This window comes from Acanthochromis polyacanthus, chromosome 4 (assembly GCF_021347895.1).
Source record: "Acanthochromis polyacanthus isolate Apoly-LR-REF ecotype Palm Island chromosome 4, KAUST_Apoly_ChrSc, whole genome shotgun sequence".
NCBI lineage: Eukaryota > Metazoa > Chordata > Actinopteri > Pomacentridae > Acanthochromis > Acanthochromis polyacanthus.
The window spans coordinates 23,570,698-23,587,683 of record NC_067116.1 but is presented as its reverse complement, the minus strand read 5'-3'; the positions used below and the strand labels follow the sequence as shown (position 1 = coordinate 23,587,683).

At 40.8% G+C, this 16,986-nt stretch overlaps 1 protein-coding gene across 1 annotated transcript in view; it reads right to left on the bottom strand.

Moving 5' to 3' along the window:
* kdm4b (lysine (K)-specific demethylase 4B) overlaps positions 1 to 16,986 on the bottom strand; it is a 46,997-nt gene that overhangs the window by 18,565 nt on the left and 11,446 nt on the right. Inside the window, exons 5-9 of the mRNA XM_051947266.1 lie at positions 15,464 to 15,513; positions 8,887 to 8,990; positions 7,289 to 7,426; positions 825 to 1,021; positions 354 to 601 (exon numbers count right to left, since the gene is read on the bottom strand). Of these exons, the coding sequence (XP_051803226.1) occupies positions 354 to 601; positions 825 to 1,021; positions 7,289 to 7,426; positions 8,887 to 8,990; positions 15,464 to 15,513 (737 nt within the window). The remainder of the gene's footprint in view (positions 1 to 353; positions 602 to 824; positions 1,022 to 7,288; positions 7,427 to 8,886; positions 8,991 to 15,463; positions 15,514 to 16,986) is intronic.

The window sequence follows — 16,986 nt, the reverse complement described above, 5'->3', positions numbered from 1 at the left end:
GTACAAAACGATGTGAAACTACAGGCGTTGCTTCTCCATCTCCTCCGCATCAACCTTGCGCTCTCATGTCCCAGCCAGGGGAAAACCCCAGCAGCACATCCGGTGAAGTGACACGTCAAAATAAGAGCGGTAATTTCACAATAAAACTCTCTATATTAAAATGCATTGAAACGCGCCTGAAAGGCAGAACAATTTATTTTCCAAAGTTACAGGGAGCCACAACAGAGGGCTGAAAGAGCCGCATGCGGCTCCGGAGCCGCGGGTTGCCGACCCCTGCTCTAGAATAACACCCCTTACTTGTTAGATTTGTTTTCACACAAACAAATTACACTAACTGTTCAGGTCTTCCTCACCTTCCACAGATGGGATCTCTGCTGTTTTAGCGGCAGCCTCAGCAGCCTCCTGCTCCTCACGCTCCATGGCCTCCAGGGTCATCATGGCCTCTCTGGCTAGACGCTCCTCCCTCTCCTGCCTCCGCTGGGCCTCGCGCTCCTCCACCTGACGCTGGTACTCGGCAGCGTTCAGCTCAATGCCCTCCTCCGCCAGCACCTTGACCTCCTCCAGCTTTAGACGACGAACCTGCTTCATCTTCTGCATGGCCCTGGGGTTGTGCAGAAAGACAGTTTAGCCTTAGTACAATGTACATTTTAGACTTTCTTGGTTATCCCTTAGTTTGTCAAAGACAATTTTGGAACTAGCACATTATATACAAAATTTGGAACCGATATAGATATTAGTAGATAATAACTATAATATATAACGGATGTGCATGTTTTGAGATATTCTTTACTGCCTGACAACATCCTGTGTGTCAAACCTCTCACCTTCGCAGGAGGTTAGCCCGGTAGGTGACACGATGCTGCCTCCAGTTCTCTAGTTCGGGGCTGCTGAGCTCAGTGGCCTTAAGGTGGTCTAACATCGTGGTGTCTTTGCCCTGCTTCCAAAGCTCATAGCGATCAGGCTGCAGGCAGCGCACAAACACATCCATGGAGATCTTCACCATGTCCTTTCGACAGGTACACTGACAAAAAAAAAATGCAGAGGAGAAGCACATGGCACTGAGTTAGAGAATGGAATAGCTGCACATAAACAAGAAAAACAAACTATGTAACACAAAAATAAAAAGTGAATTCATTTCGAGTTAATTCAGCCTGGGAACTAATGTCACATCCCACTGCTTTCAGGTTTTTCTGAGCCTAATCCCCCACAGCTGTAGAGTGGAGGAGATTGTCTACATATGGAGCCACAACTACAGATGAAGCTTTTCAGCTACACTTCACAGATTTTAGACTGAAAACTTGGTGCAGTGAGGGACCAAAAGCAGAAGTAACCTTCTGTGGCAAACTGATGAAGAATCCAAAAATCAACATGGAAGAGGACAGAGAAGAACAGCAGCAGAAATCCCACTTATAAAGAGATGTTTCTTGAACCTAAATGTCACATATTTATACAAAGCATCTGTAATGTTTCAGAATTAATAACTCATTGCAGTTGAGTGTATATAAACTGTGCTAAATAGAAGGAAAGCAACTCTCCTCGCCCTTCTAAGTAGGTTATAGTCTGCAGTATAACAATTATACTACACCTTGCTCTGTGCTCTATAGTCTACATGGAGGCAGTGACATTATCTAGGCTATAATCATGTAAGATTAACAGCATTTACTAATAAGAGTGATTTTAAAATGGCGTTATACAAATTACTGCAGAGTGAGGTGAAAAAAAACCCACTCTGTATATGAACAAGGGCAACTAGGACATAAAAAGCATAACCGAGTTTCAAGTGTCTGGATACTAAGAGACTCTCACCTCTATGTTCCCAAAACCAAGTTGGAAAAATCATAATACACAATCAAGCCTTAAGTATACAGAGTAACATTAGTTGTCCCAAGAAACGGTTGTATTTACAGCACTGATCAAAGTTACTCTAAAACATGTAGGAAGTAAAATGCGGCACAACATATGACCTGGTGAAAGAGCCTCAGATGTAAGCAAGAGTACCGGCTGCATCTGGTGACCGCTCACATTTCAAAATGTCCCCAAAAACCTTCAGAACGGCATCACAGGTCAATGAATCATTCTGCTGACTAGAGAAAGGAGCAGCTGTAGCAGCAGAGTTGTTAGAGGAAACCACAGTGCTGTATGTAATAGAGTGAGAAATGGCAGTTACAAAAGAGAAGTCTGGAGATGAAGGAAACAAAAAAGGGAGATGCAACAAACAAAAATGGAGGAGGAGGAGAAAGAGAGAGAGAGAAAGAGCGGGATGAAAATATTTTCTTTTGTGCCTTGCTTGCTGTATTACATTTTGGGCCTATTATTTTCTGAGCAGTACTGAGAGTCTTATGTTCAATTACTGGAAACACAACAGCTCACACCTCCACAGCAAAACAATATCCCGGCTACATCTCATCTAGACACCATTTGACAGACGGAAACATTAAAATATGGTGTCGGGTGGAGGGTGGCGGACCGGGAAAGTGGGAGGGCAGAGGGGGGCAGGGGGGGCAAGTGAGCGTGGGTACACCCGCCTGTTACTATTAGGAAACCTTTAGAAGAAAACTGCATCATGCCGGAAAACCAGAAACACGAAAGAAAACCAGATAAGTGTTGCTTTTACACTAACTGGACCAGGCGAAAAAGTGCTATATACATTTGTAAAAAGACAAATTATTTTATTCTAATGAAACTATAAAGAGGTTATGGACACTGTTGCCATCCTCAAGGGCTGGGACGAGTTACACTTTGTTATCATATAAAAACTTAATTAGAGGAAACACATTTGGAGATGCACAAGATCTGAGAAAATAAAAACTTGCCCTGAGGCAGGCAGTCAATGAGCCCTGAAGTATACTTGGGCTCATAATGAAGCTAAATTGTTGAAGCCAGAGAAAACCCTAGAGCCTGGGGACTCTCGATGGATCCGTGGACTCAGAGTGTTAATAACAAAACAAGGCTCGAGTCTGACCCGTCTGACCTCCCTCACAGTAGCTGGGAAACTTTGATTATCCAAAATTTGTTATGCATGCTTTGATCACACTACTGATGGGGAACAAAAATAACCACAAAGACGATCCGAAGGATGAAGAATGATTTGAGATGTAATTAAAATTTTTGAAGGTGCAAAAATTTCCAAAGGCGGGGATGTATTTCATCAAGCTGTTCATGCTGCGAAAACCTACTACAAAAGAGACAAAAACTTACTGAAAGTATTTGCTTGTTTGTTCCACAAGTTTTTCCAGTGGAGAAATAATGCTGACCAAGTCTAAATAATGACTACATTGCTCTCATTATTCTCGGCCTCCCACTTATTTCTTTTCCTTCTTTATATCTTCATATACGCCCACATTTGACCACAGCTGTTTAACATGCCGAAAAGAAAGGGTGACTGAACAGAAAACAATGAGCAATGCAGAAATGTTCATTAGTAAGTGTTGTAAGGCGTTCGCAACCATAAAGCTGACTGTGTTAATAACAAACAGTGCACACAGCCATGGATTGCTGCATCTGTCAGGTTTATGTTGCACCACGTTTTCTGTTGTAAATGTCAGCGATACTTCAACTGACTAAACAGTACCAACTAATCTCAAAGCGTGGCCGTAAGTCTGTGGCTCACTCTTCTCCCCACTTAAAACTGTCCTCACAATAAAGCCACACTTTAATAGCAGTGAATAGTGGTAGGGTGGATTGACTATTAGAGAGCTTACCAGGAAACTAAACTGATTTGATGCAAGTTTCAAACTAAAAGTTGTAATCTTGGACTCGTCATTTCACTGATTTTTTTTTAAGTAAAATTACAGAAATTAGAGACAAATGTCATGTTTTTTGCATGAATGGACATGTACATATGCAGAAGATAACTAAATCATAATTTTTCTAACCTTTAACCATCATAAAGACATAGAGAAATCTGTTACTGAATTTTGCTGTACTGTTTTAATAAAAGCAGGAAGATTCATTAGAGGCTTTTCCCAGCAGAAATTTTTATTTCAAAACAGTAATTTTATAATACTTAACATCTGAGATGTACAGAAGTGAAATGTGGCAAAGACTGCCCTTGAGCTGCTTCACATTTCATAAGCACCTAGAGTGTAACTGTGATCATCACCTCTCAGCTAAGCTTTATCACACTGTATTATCATGGATAAAACCACAGGCTTCTAATGTGAATATAAAGTTCTTTGTAAACGGTCTCTGTGTTTAATGTGTGCACCATAATCACTGAGAAAGTTTAAGACGGTGCTGACACGTGTCGACTAAATTATTTGACAAATGTTATTTCCCACTGCCATGTTTGTGTGATACCTAGTCATCTTGTACAGTGTAATTATGAGGGAGTTTTTTTTTGTTAATGAATACAATGTTTCTCTATCCTGTAAAGTTTGTAAAGTAATCATCACAGACATAGGCTGCACATAAACAGTCTAATACAAATTTACGATGTCCAACCACAGTATATCTGGTCTCGCCAACACGAGACAAGTCTGCAAACAAATATAAAAAGACGAAGTGAGTCGTCTGCAATTCACTCTGAAGATGAAAAAGTGATGTAATTTAGTCTGGGAACTGGGAGGATGATTTCTGCTCTTCTCCCAGACAGAAAAATCACCCCGGAAGCCTAAGGGAACAGTCGCAAACTGTGACTGAGCACCAAATGAACATGAAGAGGCTTTCTTTGAGATTACGATAGACCCAGAGGACATCAACTGTTAACATTCAGCAACATAATGGTGTGGCAGACATAACCATAATAACCTTAAGGACCATTTTTTACCAGCTTTAGTTCTTTAATGGGTTCAGTGCTCTGACGATTTCTTCGAAACTTGCCAAAGAAACTGCAAGTACAGTTAATATGCCACGATGGCTAATCATGCAATGCCTTGCTTGCCAATTCTGAAATAGTCTGACCATTTATAGAAGAGTTTTGTAGGAAATGGATGACACTTAGGGATTAGATCCAAAACTGCTAGAGTTAAAGTTCTTTGCCTAAATTGAAGTAAACATGTCTGTTTGAAGTACTACGAATGAAATGCTCACCCCATGAATGACTAACTAATAAGAAAATTAAATAAACACTTAGAAAAGGTTCAGAGTAAGGTTAATTAAGACCGCGATGTCTTAAACAATGAGCGTTTAAGTACTTACACACAGCACGCAGGGAGTGCTGACAATAGGTCTGCTTTGACCGCAGGTGTGTGTTTGCTTAGTAAGTCAGACAGATGGGTCAGCAATTGAGGAGCTCGTATTTAAGACGGAGACATGAAGCACACCTAAGCTCACTCGCTCTCCTTCTCTCTGTCATGTGCTGGCAGCCCCCAAAACGGTGACAAATTCGATACTGAGCCTCATCGTTCACTGTCCTGTTGGGTGCTGACAGAATACGGCTCGGTGAGGGGGAGGGCGGGCGAGGGAGGGGAGGCAGCCAAACGAGTTAACGGATGACTGCTTGAGCCAAAGACAGAGAAAGAAAGACAGGGGAGTTAAGAGACAGATAGAGAGAAAATGAGAGACTTCATTACTGCCAGGCAAGTGGCTGGCGTAGGCAAGCTACATTAAACTACTGTGTGTGTGTGTGTGTGTGTGTGTGTATATATATATATATATATATAAAAAACACAGTTAACTGAAACTGAAGTGGAAACAAATTCACTTAAAAATTTGTCAATGAGATAAAGCACAATTAGACTCCAATTATATGTTCAGCACTTAAGGGTGGGAATATGTAGTAGAATGAGAGCACGTTTGAATATTTAACACCTGATTTTCAGAGCACTGAGACCTGGTGATTCAATTTAGGTTTTTAGGACATCTGGTGGGGGGAAAAAACAAAAGCAAAAACGAGTAATCAAATCCAGTGAATACAGTGACAATGAGATTACTTTTTAGGTTGTGTTAATGAAGATGAACAACAGTAAGACCTATTCAGGAAGAAATAAAATGAATTTCAACAGGTTCTGTGTCACTTTTACCACCTTCTATATCAGAACGACCCACAATTAGGAGTGACTGCGGATGCAAAATGAAGCGGCACTAGTTATGAGACCATCCCTGTAACTGCTGGGGCACCACACATCACCCAAAGAGAGTGGAAATGCCTGTGTGGAAGAGGAAGAAAGAGAAAAATGGACTGGCAGAGAGAACCGTGCTCATTGGCCGAGCTGCTGCATTTCACATTCCTCTGACTCTGTGTGCTGTGCTGTCGATTTGTCGACTCGGATTAGTAGTGCAGAATGGACCACTCTTCTTTATCAAACTGAGACAAGTGCTGTGGAGATGCTCCCTTGGGCAACGGTGGAGGGAAGACTGCTGGAGCCTGGACTAGTGGTTCTTAAATTACAAGTGGCCACATGGGTGAAGTAGGAAGGCCGAAAATGAGAAAGAGTGAGAAGGGAGGGAGATGTACTTCTGCAAACTGGCACCTCATAAATCTGACATGCAGCCAAGTAGAGAGAAAGCAGGAAAAAAAAGAGACGCGCACGCACACGAGGCGAAAGAGAGGGCGGAGGACTGGATGGGAAAATCAAGCAGAATGTGTAGAAGAGACAAGGGAGGAGTTTCTTCCAGAGGACGTTGTCGTTGGGCTCCCCTGCACAACCTATCCATGCCCTGTCAATTTCATGCTCAACAGCCCACAGGCAAAGAGGCAGTTTGCGTCAGTGCACGGATGTGAGGGTACAGTTAGTGTCGGTAACAGATGGTGTGTAGCAGAGAACCAGACGCTGCTTTTATATTTCGATAAGATCTATTACTATATCCCTTCAGAGAAGCAAACAGCCAGAGCAGGAGGGCTGCAGAGCGGCTTCTGAATAACACTTTAGATCAAATGTCTTTAAGTGAAGCGTCTGCATTTGCCTGCAGAGCGTTTACGTGATGACAGCGATATTAAGAGCTGCAGGTGTTTACTTTCACTTCAAATATTCATGCCTTGTCTCATATAGCTGTCTGCTGGTAATGCTGCTAGCTTATTGATGGCTGCCATCGAAAATCTGACAAATATATAGATTTAGGTTCTCGTCCCGATTACCTGCCAAAACATATACAACTGATATTTAGCAGCATCATGCCCACACTGCCTCAAGCAGACACAAATTTAAATTATTAACATCATTGCAGTCTAGGACGGTTTTGCTACTGATGTCAGGCAGATTTGCCTCGATATTTTTGAAGTGAGTTTCAGCAGAATTCAAGAAAAAAATTGGACTTTCAACGCTGTCGTCACAAGTTCATATCTTACATGACTTCATGACACTTCAACAGCACTGAGTATATATCCTGCTAGGTCGTCTTATCTTACCTGGGTAGCCATCTTGCCGTAGTCCACCCAGCGCAGAGTGGCAAAGTTTGTGGACTCTGCACAGTTGAAGCCATGGTTGAAGCCAGCATGGTAGCCATAAGGAAATGTGATCATAAACTCCCCTTCATTCTGAGTTATCTGTTCACATAAGGAGAAAAAAAACAAAAACGTTTACAAACTTAAGATAACATTCTTGATACGTTACATTTCTATTTTCTAAGTGTCAGTACTGCATACACAGAAGGCTGCAATCAAGTATTTATTTTCAAGCCAATTTGCCTTTTTTTTTATTATCCACGAGTATCACATACATAACACTTGCTATTAATGTTTCAGGGATAAACAGGGAGTTCAACTCCTCAGAAAGAACTTCTCTCTAAACTTTCCTGACTTGCGAGCAAATTTAATTCCACCTAACATGACTGCTGCTCCAAGTGTTGAGAGTCTTCCCATGAGCTCCGTGTTATTCTGAGAATCTTTAAAACGGGAGGACAAGTGAAGCATATTCTTTTTTTAATGTGTTGCCCCAAAACTTAGGCCCTATATGTCTGAACTGTGGATCTCAACTTCTTTGTGAAGCCTGGATCCCGGCAATCAAGAGACACATCAAGCCAGACAAGGTGACAGGCATGAGGGGAGGAACAGGGGTAGAGTCTGAAAGCGGGAGATAAACTTCCTCAACTAAAAGGCAGTGGTTCAGATATCAAACGTCCCTTTTTTGCTCTCGCAAGAACACAAGACGATTTTATTTTTACACATGAATCAGGAAAGCTACTGTAGGTGTGTAACAAGTAACATGTTCGCTGTGATAATGACGTCCTCAGGGGGGAGTGATGAGATAAGTGGGGTAGGGGGGAACCTTCTGCTGACAGTGGAGAACTTTTGATGCCTGTTCTGTGCCAGTTTTTTTTTTTTTCCTCATTCAATCATCCATAAATGTTTGTACTGTGAGGACTTGTATTGCATGCTGATCCAGAGGGGGGAAAAGATGGCAATTAATTTCCAATGACAGACATGAGAAGATCTTGACTCATATTATGTCAAAACTACTGTCGGCATCAGTTGTGATGTTTGCGTCAAAACGGCGTCATCCAAAACTAGCCCACCTTTTCTGCAATTTACACAGGAACGACTTAGAGAACAATTTCGCCTCTTCTTTTAATTGTCATACATTTCAAGCATTCTTATTGTTATAATGTCATGATCATAAATGTGGTCACTATGAGACTGAGGATATACATTTATGTAAATTTGTTGAGGAACTTGACTACTGAAAAACACGTTATTTTTCTAATTTTACATTAAAATACAGTTAAAGTTTGAAATAACATACACTGTCAACTTGCAATCAGCTTGGACTCATGTGACCAGGGATAATGGGAAAACTAGCTTTTGTCTGTGGAGTGTTAAACGATGCTGTGTCATAGCATTCTAATGTAGGCAAGTGAATCCAGCTTTATGGAAATTTAAAAATATAGAGGCTTCCAATTTTAACACAGAGACTATTCCACATACAAATTAACTTGAATAAATATTATTTTATTGCTGATAAAAAAAGCCCTCCTTCGTCATAGATGCGCAGACCAGTAGCCACTCACCCTGTCGAAGGGGATGCCATATTTCTTCAGAATGGATGGAGATATCAGCGTCATCTTGTGGCGAAGGAAGGCGTCACAGCCTTGGGAGCTGCCGGGGAAGAAGCCTGCAGAGGGTGACACATAGTATATTTCACTGATAGCTAGAACAAGGAGGGAGTGAAGGAAACATAACTTATATGATAACATGAAAAATTAAACCAACATTAAGGGAATTATCAGGTCAACAGATCTGCAGTACACATAAGCAAAAACTTTCCATAAAAACTCGCAAGCCATCAGATACACACTGATAGGAATGTTTTGATTACCAGGCAATTTTGTTTTCCAAGAATTAGGCCTGCTTCAGATTTGGAGATCGAGGATCATGCTTTACAAATGTTCGGGAAACAACCGCAGTGTGTGTGTGAAGTAGTGTCTCGTATCGAACTGTAGGTGTTGCAGAAAATCGAGGACGGACAGTACTTTCAAGGTTATCAACTGAGAGCTGACACCAATGAAGCACTTGCTCCTGAAAGCCACTAAGTATCACAATCATTTCCTGGTCCCACCACCCCCTAACATCATTTTGCCCCTGTGGTCCCTGTCTAGCAGCTGGCACAAGTAAACCTCTGTGTTCTGCTGAATGGACACTTAATACAGCATGACGTATGTTAGATACATATGTAGACATGCAGAAATTATACAATGCAAGCATTATTACTTAGTTATAATTTGCTCAAACTGATTCTTACAAAAAAAGGATTATTCCACTAATTCTGCTGCCAATGGTTACAAAGCACTAGTTGCATGTCTAAAATTGGGTTATGCTCAAGAATAAACTTTGCTGTCATTATTAAATGTATGAAGCAGGGTACAATCCCCATTTGCATCATACTCTCACACTACCTAAATCACAGACACTGCAGTACAGTATTATGATCATCATAATCCAGCTAAACCACTACTGAGCAGACTGTAGGCCTCTGTATCACAATTTACATGAAATATATTTGCTTGCACTCCAGCAAAAGTTCACTGAAAAATAGTGTGTTCCATGTAAAACACAAACCAAATTAACGAGTAATCACATCAAAGCAGAAAAATGTGTAACACGTTTACATGTGCTACACTAGCCTGATTGCTCTACAATGTAAATTCACATGCTGCATGATCAGTATACAGATTTCTATGCTCCCTTTGTGTATGTAATGGAAAATCTTAACTGTATTCAGACAGTAACAACTGAACGGCTTTCTCCAGGTGATATAGAACTATAAATGTTTGTGACCCCACAACCTGGAAAAGGAAATTTCTCCTTGACATAGACATTATTTTTTTACTGCCTACAGTGCGGAATAATCACATTACCACAGTGTATGTTAATGTACTGACTGCATGCCTCCAGGTTCAGGGTAAATCTGATGGACCCAACTATGGCTTGAAGGAATACAACAACACAAAAGGGGATGTTGTCACCTCTGAAAAGTGTGATCGCCTTCAGTGCAGCACAAGAAGAAAATCTTTGCCTCTAAATGTGCTTTGGTTATTAAATTTAAGAATCAGCAGCTGTAACAACATTGAAAGACAGAAGGTACTGACTGCTTTAGCCACGGTATCATTTGTTTGCTGTGATACAGTCCAAAACAATGAAATTAAGTCTAAAACTGTTAACTGCCGGTGTCTCCGTCCCCAAGGTCACTACTAAAACATTCTGCAGTCACAGTACTTTGTAAGACCACTTAAAATATGTACAGACCAAATGAGAGCGCAAATGCCACCATTTTCACCAGCAAAAGCGCATTTGTGTAGCTGCAGTAACTTACTAATGTTACCTTTTGTGTTGCAAAGCATAACCACTCCCTTAAAAATAGCGACCGCTTTAAGATCATAATAAAGCTCCGACATTTTGGGCTTTCAAAGCCCCAACTTGCTCTGTAAAACAAAGGCTCACTTTTGCTCTCTGAGACACAGACACAGAGACGGCCTGTGCATAATCAAAAGAAAGAATTTCTCCTCCATCACTCACTCTCCTGCTCTTTACCGTCTGTAACCGCCAGGGCCTCAAAGGGGGGTCCATCCAAGCCTCCACCCAGTTAAACTTTAATGTGGCTGACAGTATAATCGGCACCCATTTCATCCTTCATTTTCTCTGCATTGTTTCAGCCTCTGTTCCACCCTACAAAGCAAAAGAGGGAGAGAGGGACTCTGCTCTCTCATTGCCTGCCTGCTTGTTGGAGCTGATAAAGGTGAATAATGTGCCGACAGAGCCTGGGTATTAATCCCCATTAAAATGCAGCTGGCTCTCTGAGCTCTCCACGGGGTAATATTAACTTAAAGGCTTCATTCTGTCCTTTTGCGTTTGAAAATTAAGTTCCTGCCTCCAACCGAGCACCTTCCCCTCCCAACCTGCCCACCCCCCCCAAAAACGTCTGAAGCCGTGGCTGAAATAATGCAGAGATGAGGAGTGATAAGGGCAACGGCTGTCGCTGTGTCAAATGTTTGGAGAGACGTTTTCAGGCAACAGGACCACCGTCCCAGCCCCATTTGGCATTCCTGCTACACTCATAACTGTCTTTTTAGGACCTCATAAACAGTTGGCTGCCTGTGCTGACGATGGCTTTGATAGGTCAGCGGGTGCCTGTTAAATAACGTTGGCAATGCTTCCCTCCTACTGCCAGCTGCTTAGATAAGAAGAAGAGGAATTTGACTAACTGAAAGATGCACGCTGACAAGAAGAGTGATAAGACTATCGACACATAATATAGATTTTAAGGTCGAAGCATTTGATCAAAAGTGAATCCAGCTAAATTCACACCAAATTTCAATTTGTTTTGATTTTTTTTTAACAATTCTATGTAGGTTGGATGTTCAGGAGCCTTAAAGAAAACTTTTTAACACTTCAATACATACTTAAAGCCATTATCAACCCAGGACTATAGCACATAACACTGTCCATAATTACTTTAACAGAGAGAATCAAACAGAGCTGGAATAAAAAGAAAAGTCTATTTGATATACTGTGCCTAAAGTTGTCAAAAAATAAGCCTGTCTCACAGCAGACATTTTGACTTTCCATTGTAGAAAGGGCAGAGATAAAAGAAAGTAAATACAGCTTCATTCCATTTTGGTGGACCACTAAGTCAACATAAACACTAGTGCAGCAACAACAGAACACAAATATTCCATTCCCGAAGCTCCTTTTTCATACTCAGATTTTGTAGGGTTTCTTCAGATGTTTAAGTTGAATCTGGCAATGATTTGAGGGTGAGCATAAAAAAATGGGACTTTCTCACTACTGATGACGAAGGATTTAGAATAATGTAGCTGTAAATGATAACAACAATGAGCAGGAGCCAGTTCAGTCTGTAATGACCAACTGGTGAATCCATTTGAAAAGAAGAAATTCTTTATGTTATGATTTTCCTGAAATTAAGTGTTATTAGGACAAAAATGATGCTAAAAAATATTTGTTAATTACCTATTTTCACGACAAGAATGTAACTAAAATGATAAAAAATATAACTAACAAATCACTGTTTTAATGCAAAGTCTTGTTTAACTCCAACATCTGTAGATTTGCTGTCAATAATAAGAAGCACCGTACATTCAGTAACTTTATGTGTCAGTCAGTAATTCTATGTTAGTTAGCGCTTGGAAAGAATACAGGCACGTTATGGACCAAACTCATCTGAAATTTTCAATAAGAATTAGGCAAGAAGTAGCAACTAAAGAGACGACAAAAACTACAAACATGCAGGCAGCACTTTAAATGTATAAAAAGGTGCTGGAAGCTAATGTAAAGTTACTTTCAGTCAGATTTCTTTTGTGTTGCTGACAGAAGGAATAAATAGGTTACAGGATTAATGCCAGCATCTAAATCATTCTGTATCTGCTCACTGACAAAACATCACTGTATTAATGTTCTCCAATGCTTCTGCTTCTCTTTCCAAGCCTAAATCAAACAGTGCACAGTATTACAAGTCTGATAAGTGTGTGAACCGTCTGAATGAGCTCCAGCTCTTCACTGTAGACTACAGGTAGCTGTGCTAATGCTAATGTTAGGTGAGCAGGACCAAGACAGGCAGAGTAGGTCTGTTCAAACAGATTGGAAATGATAACATGAATTGGATTTGCTGAGGAGAGTCTGTCTGACGTGTCACGGTAGAGCAGAGGGAGCATTTTCCATTAATCCTGCAATATGTAAGAATAACACCTGTAACAATTGTAAGTGTACACACAGATGGCAACAGCTACAGTCAAAACACTAAAAAGTAAAAACAGAAAAAATGAGACTAAAGTGTCACTGATGACAAGTAGCCTGAATTGCCTGTATTTTGGTTGCTAAAACAAAGAATAATCATAAGACTAAAATATGACTACAATCAATAAATGTGATGTAGTTACATATGCAAGTAAGTAAATCTTTCAAAATAACAGAACGTTTTAGAATAAACTGCACTGTAAACCATGAGTGCTTTATTCCTTTGAAGAGACTGCTTCCCTGTCACACTCCATATAGTGTGCGTTACATATTCGAGCCACTCCAGCACAAGAGACAGAAGCTATGCACTACTGATCACCGATTTGTTCTGAGCCCTTCACAACAACAACCGTGTGTGTCTATCTAATGTAGTCTGGATTAAGCAACTTTCCCTCATAATCTTCCACCTCGCTCCGAGCAAGAGGCTACACTCAAGTTAATCCTCACTGATCAAAACAGCGAACCGGAGGAGAAGAACAACATGGATGCCAGAAAACAAGGAGGGAGATGAATGTAGGCATCTTGTGTCGCAGAAAGAAAGCAGAATGGTTTCACTTTAGTGCCTCTCCTTTATCTGGCTCAGATAAGATTTATAGATTGTAGACAGAAATCCCCTGTCAGAACCAATTCTGGGTATAGAAGTCAGTGAGGAATGTAATGCTCTAGTATATCAGAGATGCTGTCTGATGTTCTCATTAGCACTGGTTCCACTGTGCTTGATTCGGTCAAAATCTGGAAAGCTCTCAGTGTGTGAGTTGTGGAAAGCACCAACAGCCAACGCTTGTTCCTCAGCACCGCAAACATTCATCAATGCACAGTCCAGTTTGATAAGACTTCAGGGTATGGGCTTTCGAAGTTTTCTCCAAGTCCTTCCAGGGAACAGAGAGCTGATGCTGCTGGCTTCACTTCAAACGGTTTCTCCTTCAAATTCAGCGTCTACAGCCCTCCTGATCTTTTTAGCTCAAGCGACTGCACACATCAAGTGCTTCAAGCTGCTCTTCCTTCTCCAACTCCATTTTAGCACAGCGCAGGTGACACAGAAAGCTCTGTTTCTATATGTGGTGAGAAAGCGGGATATCAACCTTTCTGTCAAAGATTTTTCCAGTGTATGGTCCACGGTGTACAGCACAGTGTTCACTGTAAGGACCACTGTGTTTGACAAAGAAACTCAAGAAAGGTTGTTTATTGTGAGTAGTAAATAGTTTTAAACGGTGTTGTCCATGCTGTGCTTCAAAGGAACAAAGCAGGGTGTAGTCGAGAGGTTGCTGCATTGCTTTCTATTTTCCCACACAAGAGAACCAGTAAGTGTACGTTGGATGTGAGCTAGTGTGCATTGTGTAAAGATGTTCAGTGTCCAGCATGAGAATGATTTTACAGTTTGTGCACTCAACAGTCAACATCAGGGGTCCCCAAACTTTTTCCTGTGAGGGCCGCATAACTTTTCCCTTCTCTGGTGGGGGGCCGGGGTCAGATTGGAACAGAAAAAGTGTGACGATCGCAGGGGTGCCTAAACGTAAACACTGTTTTCCAGAAAGCCACACATAACCAAATATTAATAACCCTTTCTGGGTTATCAATATTTTTTTCACAGAAAAAAAGTCAGGAAATAAATAATAACACTATTAATGACATAAATAACACTATTTATGAAATAAATAATAACCGAATAACACTCTCTGGGTTCTTCACAGAAAAAAAGTCCATGGAACATTAATTTTCTGTTGTGTCGTGCACAAACTTAACAGGTAAAAGTTCAGCTTAGTTGTCAGAGCAGAATCTCTGACGTAAATGACTCATATGATCAGTGTCTCAAAGCTCTTGTGTTCCTTCCTTTTAATCCCAGGGTTTCTGTTACATTCATTCTGCAGCGGCAGCCCGGTGCTACTAAAATTCCAGCGCTGCTCCTTTAATTATTTTTTTTTTTTAATCGTTGCAAATACTCCACACTGCATGTCTCCACCTTCACAGCAGTCTTGCGCCGTGTCGGGTACTCGCGAGTGCTCAGGTAAACTACAGATAACTGTGGTGCTCTCAGTATCTACTCTCTTTTTATAGGTTCCAGTAAAATGTCACGTTCTATGCGTGTATTAGTCTCGATCACGTGGTCAGACTGAAAAAAAAAAATCATAATGTGTCTCTGGTATTGTTCAGGGGGCCGGGCCAAATGTGGAGGCGGGCCATATCCGGGCCACGGGCCGTAGTTTGGGGACCACTGGTCTACAGCATTTGCTCTTTCTGGTATTACACATTATAAAGAAAGAGAAAGCCAAAGAAAAGGTGCATTCAAGTGTTGAATAAATAAAAACAAATTGATTCTAATTTAAAGCAGATTCTCACCTTGTGCCAGTCTCTCCAGCCTCTTGCCATGCTCAGGTGGGACAGAATACCTGTCAGAGAAGAAAAACGTTTTTAATTTGATCTAATGCTACGAAATTTGGAAGGACATACATTTGGAACTGCAGCATAAAAAAATATCTGAACCGTACTTTAACCTAATTGTAGTTCAAGTTTCTATATTTTCCTCTTTCTCCAAAATATCTTGTGGCATAAAATCAAAATTCCTCTCAAACGAATATGAGCTTTACAGAATGAGCAGACGCCAACATCCCTGAAATGTGAACAAATTAGTTTCTTTAAATGTGCATCACCTTCAACGTATCTGCAAGTTTCACTCAGGTGAGCCTTCAGCTTCAGGAATGCATGTCCACAGAATCAGTCATTTCACTTCCCATTCAGCCGTGCAATGTATGCTGGTAGCGCCATTAAATGTTTCATGAGACAGACTGTCTCGCTGCCTACTCCAAATTTGCATGAAGTTGAGATCTAGGTTACTTTATACCAATAAAGGGCATCATAATGCCACTTATCGCTTCTGGAAACTCCAAAAAAAACTTTGAAAATGTGTTGTTGATGTAAAATGAAGACTGATTAATGGTTGTATATTTATTCATTTATTACCCCAACCGTTTTTGTAAAATAAGAAAACTGCTGTGTTAGTCTGGTTTGCAATCAGGCAGTTTACAGTCCAGCAGTTAAGTGTTCGTTTAATCAGGTGCAGCCAGTGTTTGCACTGTTTGTAGGAGGGAAAAGCCTGTATAAGTTTCCCGGAAAGGACCTTTCGACAGTTCACCGTGACACTGTCTAGGCACACACCCATCAAGCCTCTGATGCTGGGAAGCAGTGCAACTCCTAGTGTCCAAAACCTCTGTGCACAGGTTTCAAAAGGATCTTTTTGGTCATGGAATTCTGTTAAATACATGCGAAAGCAGAAATTGTAGGAGTATAAGATTGCAGGCCATCACGACTGAGAGCTCTTGGTATTGGATATATCATGAAACAACTTTTGTTTTCATGATCTCTAATAGTACTAAATTAAGTTAAACCCAGGTTTGTTCAAATTGAATGCAAAGCCAATTTGTAGGATAACAGAACAGTGTAAAAAGATGGTGCAGACATGATTGGACACAACTGCAAAATGTGGCAAATACAGCACAATAGGAGAATGCAACCTTAAAAAAAAATAACAACAAAACTGGAGAGAAGAAACAAAAGACATACAGGTTCCTGTGAAGTCTTGATATCAATGTAAGTCTAAACACAAACATAGCACAGCCAAATGTGTTACCTCCACCAAATGTCTAAACAGCTGGTACATTGGCTGTTTGGGGCAAAAAAAAAAGCATGACTGCAAAATCATTAAAGTAATGTGTGTGTGTGTGTGTGTGTGTGTGTGTGTGTGTGTGTGTGTGTGTGTGTGTGTGTGTGTGTGTGGTAGTACATATTAAGAAGAGGATGTAACCTTGAACTTACTAAGAATAAATGCTGTCAAAATTGCATCAACAGCTCTCGAAGAGGTGTAC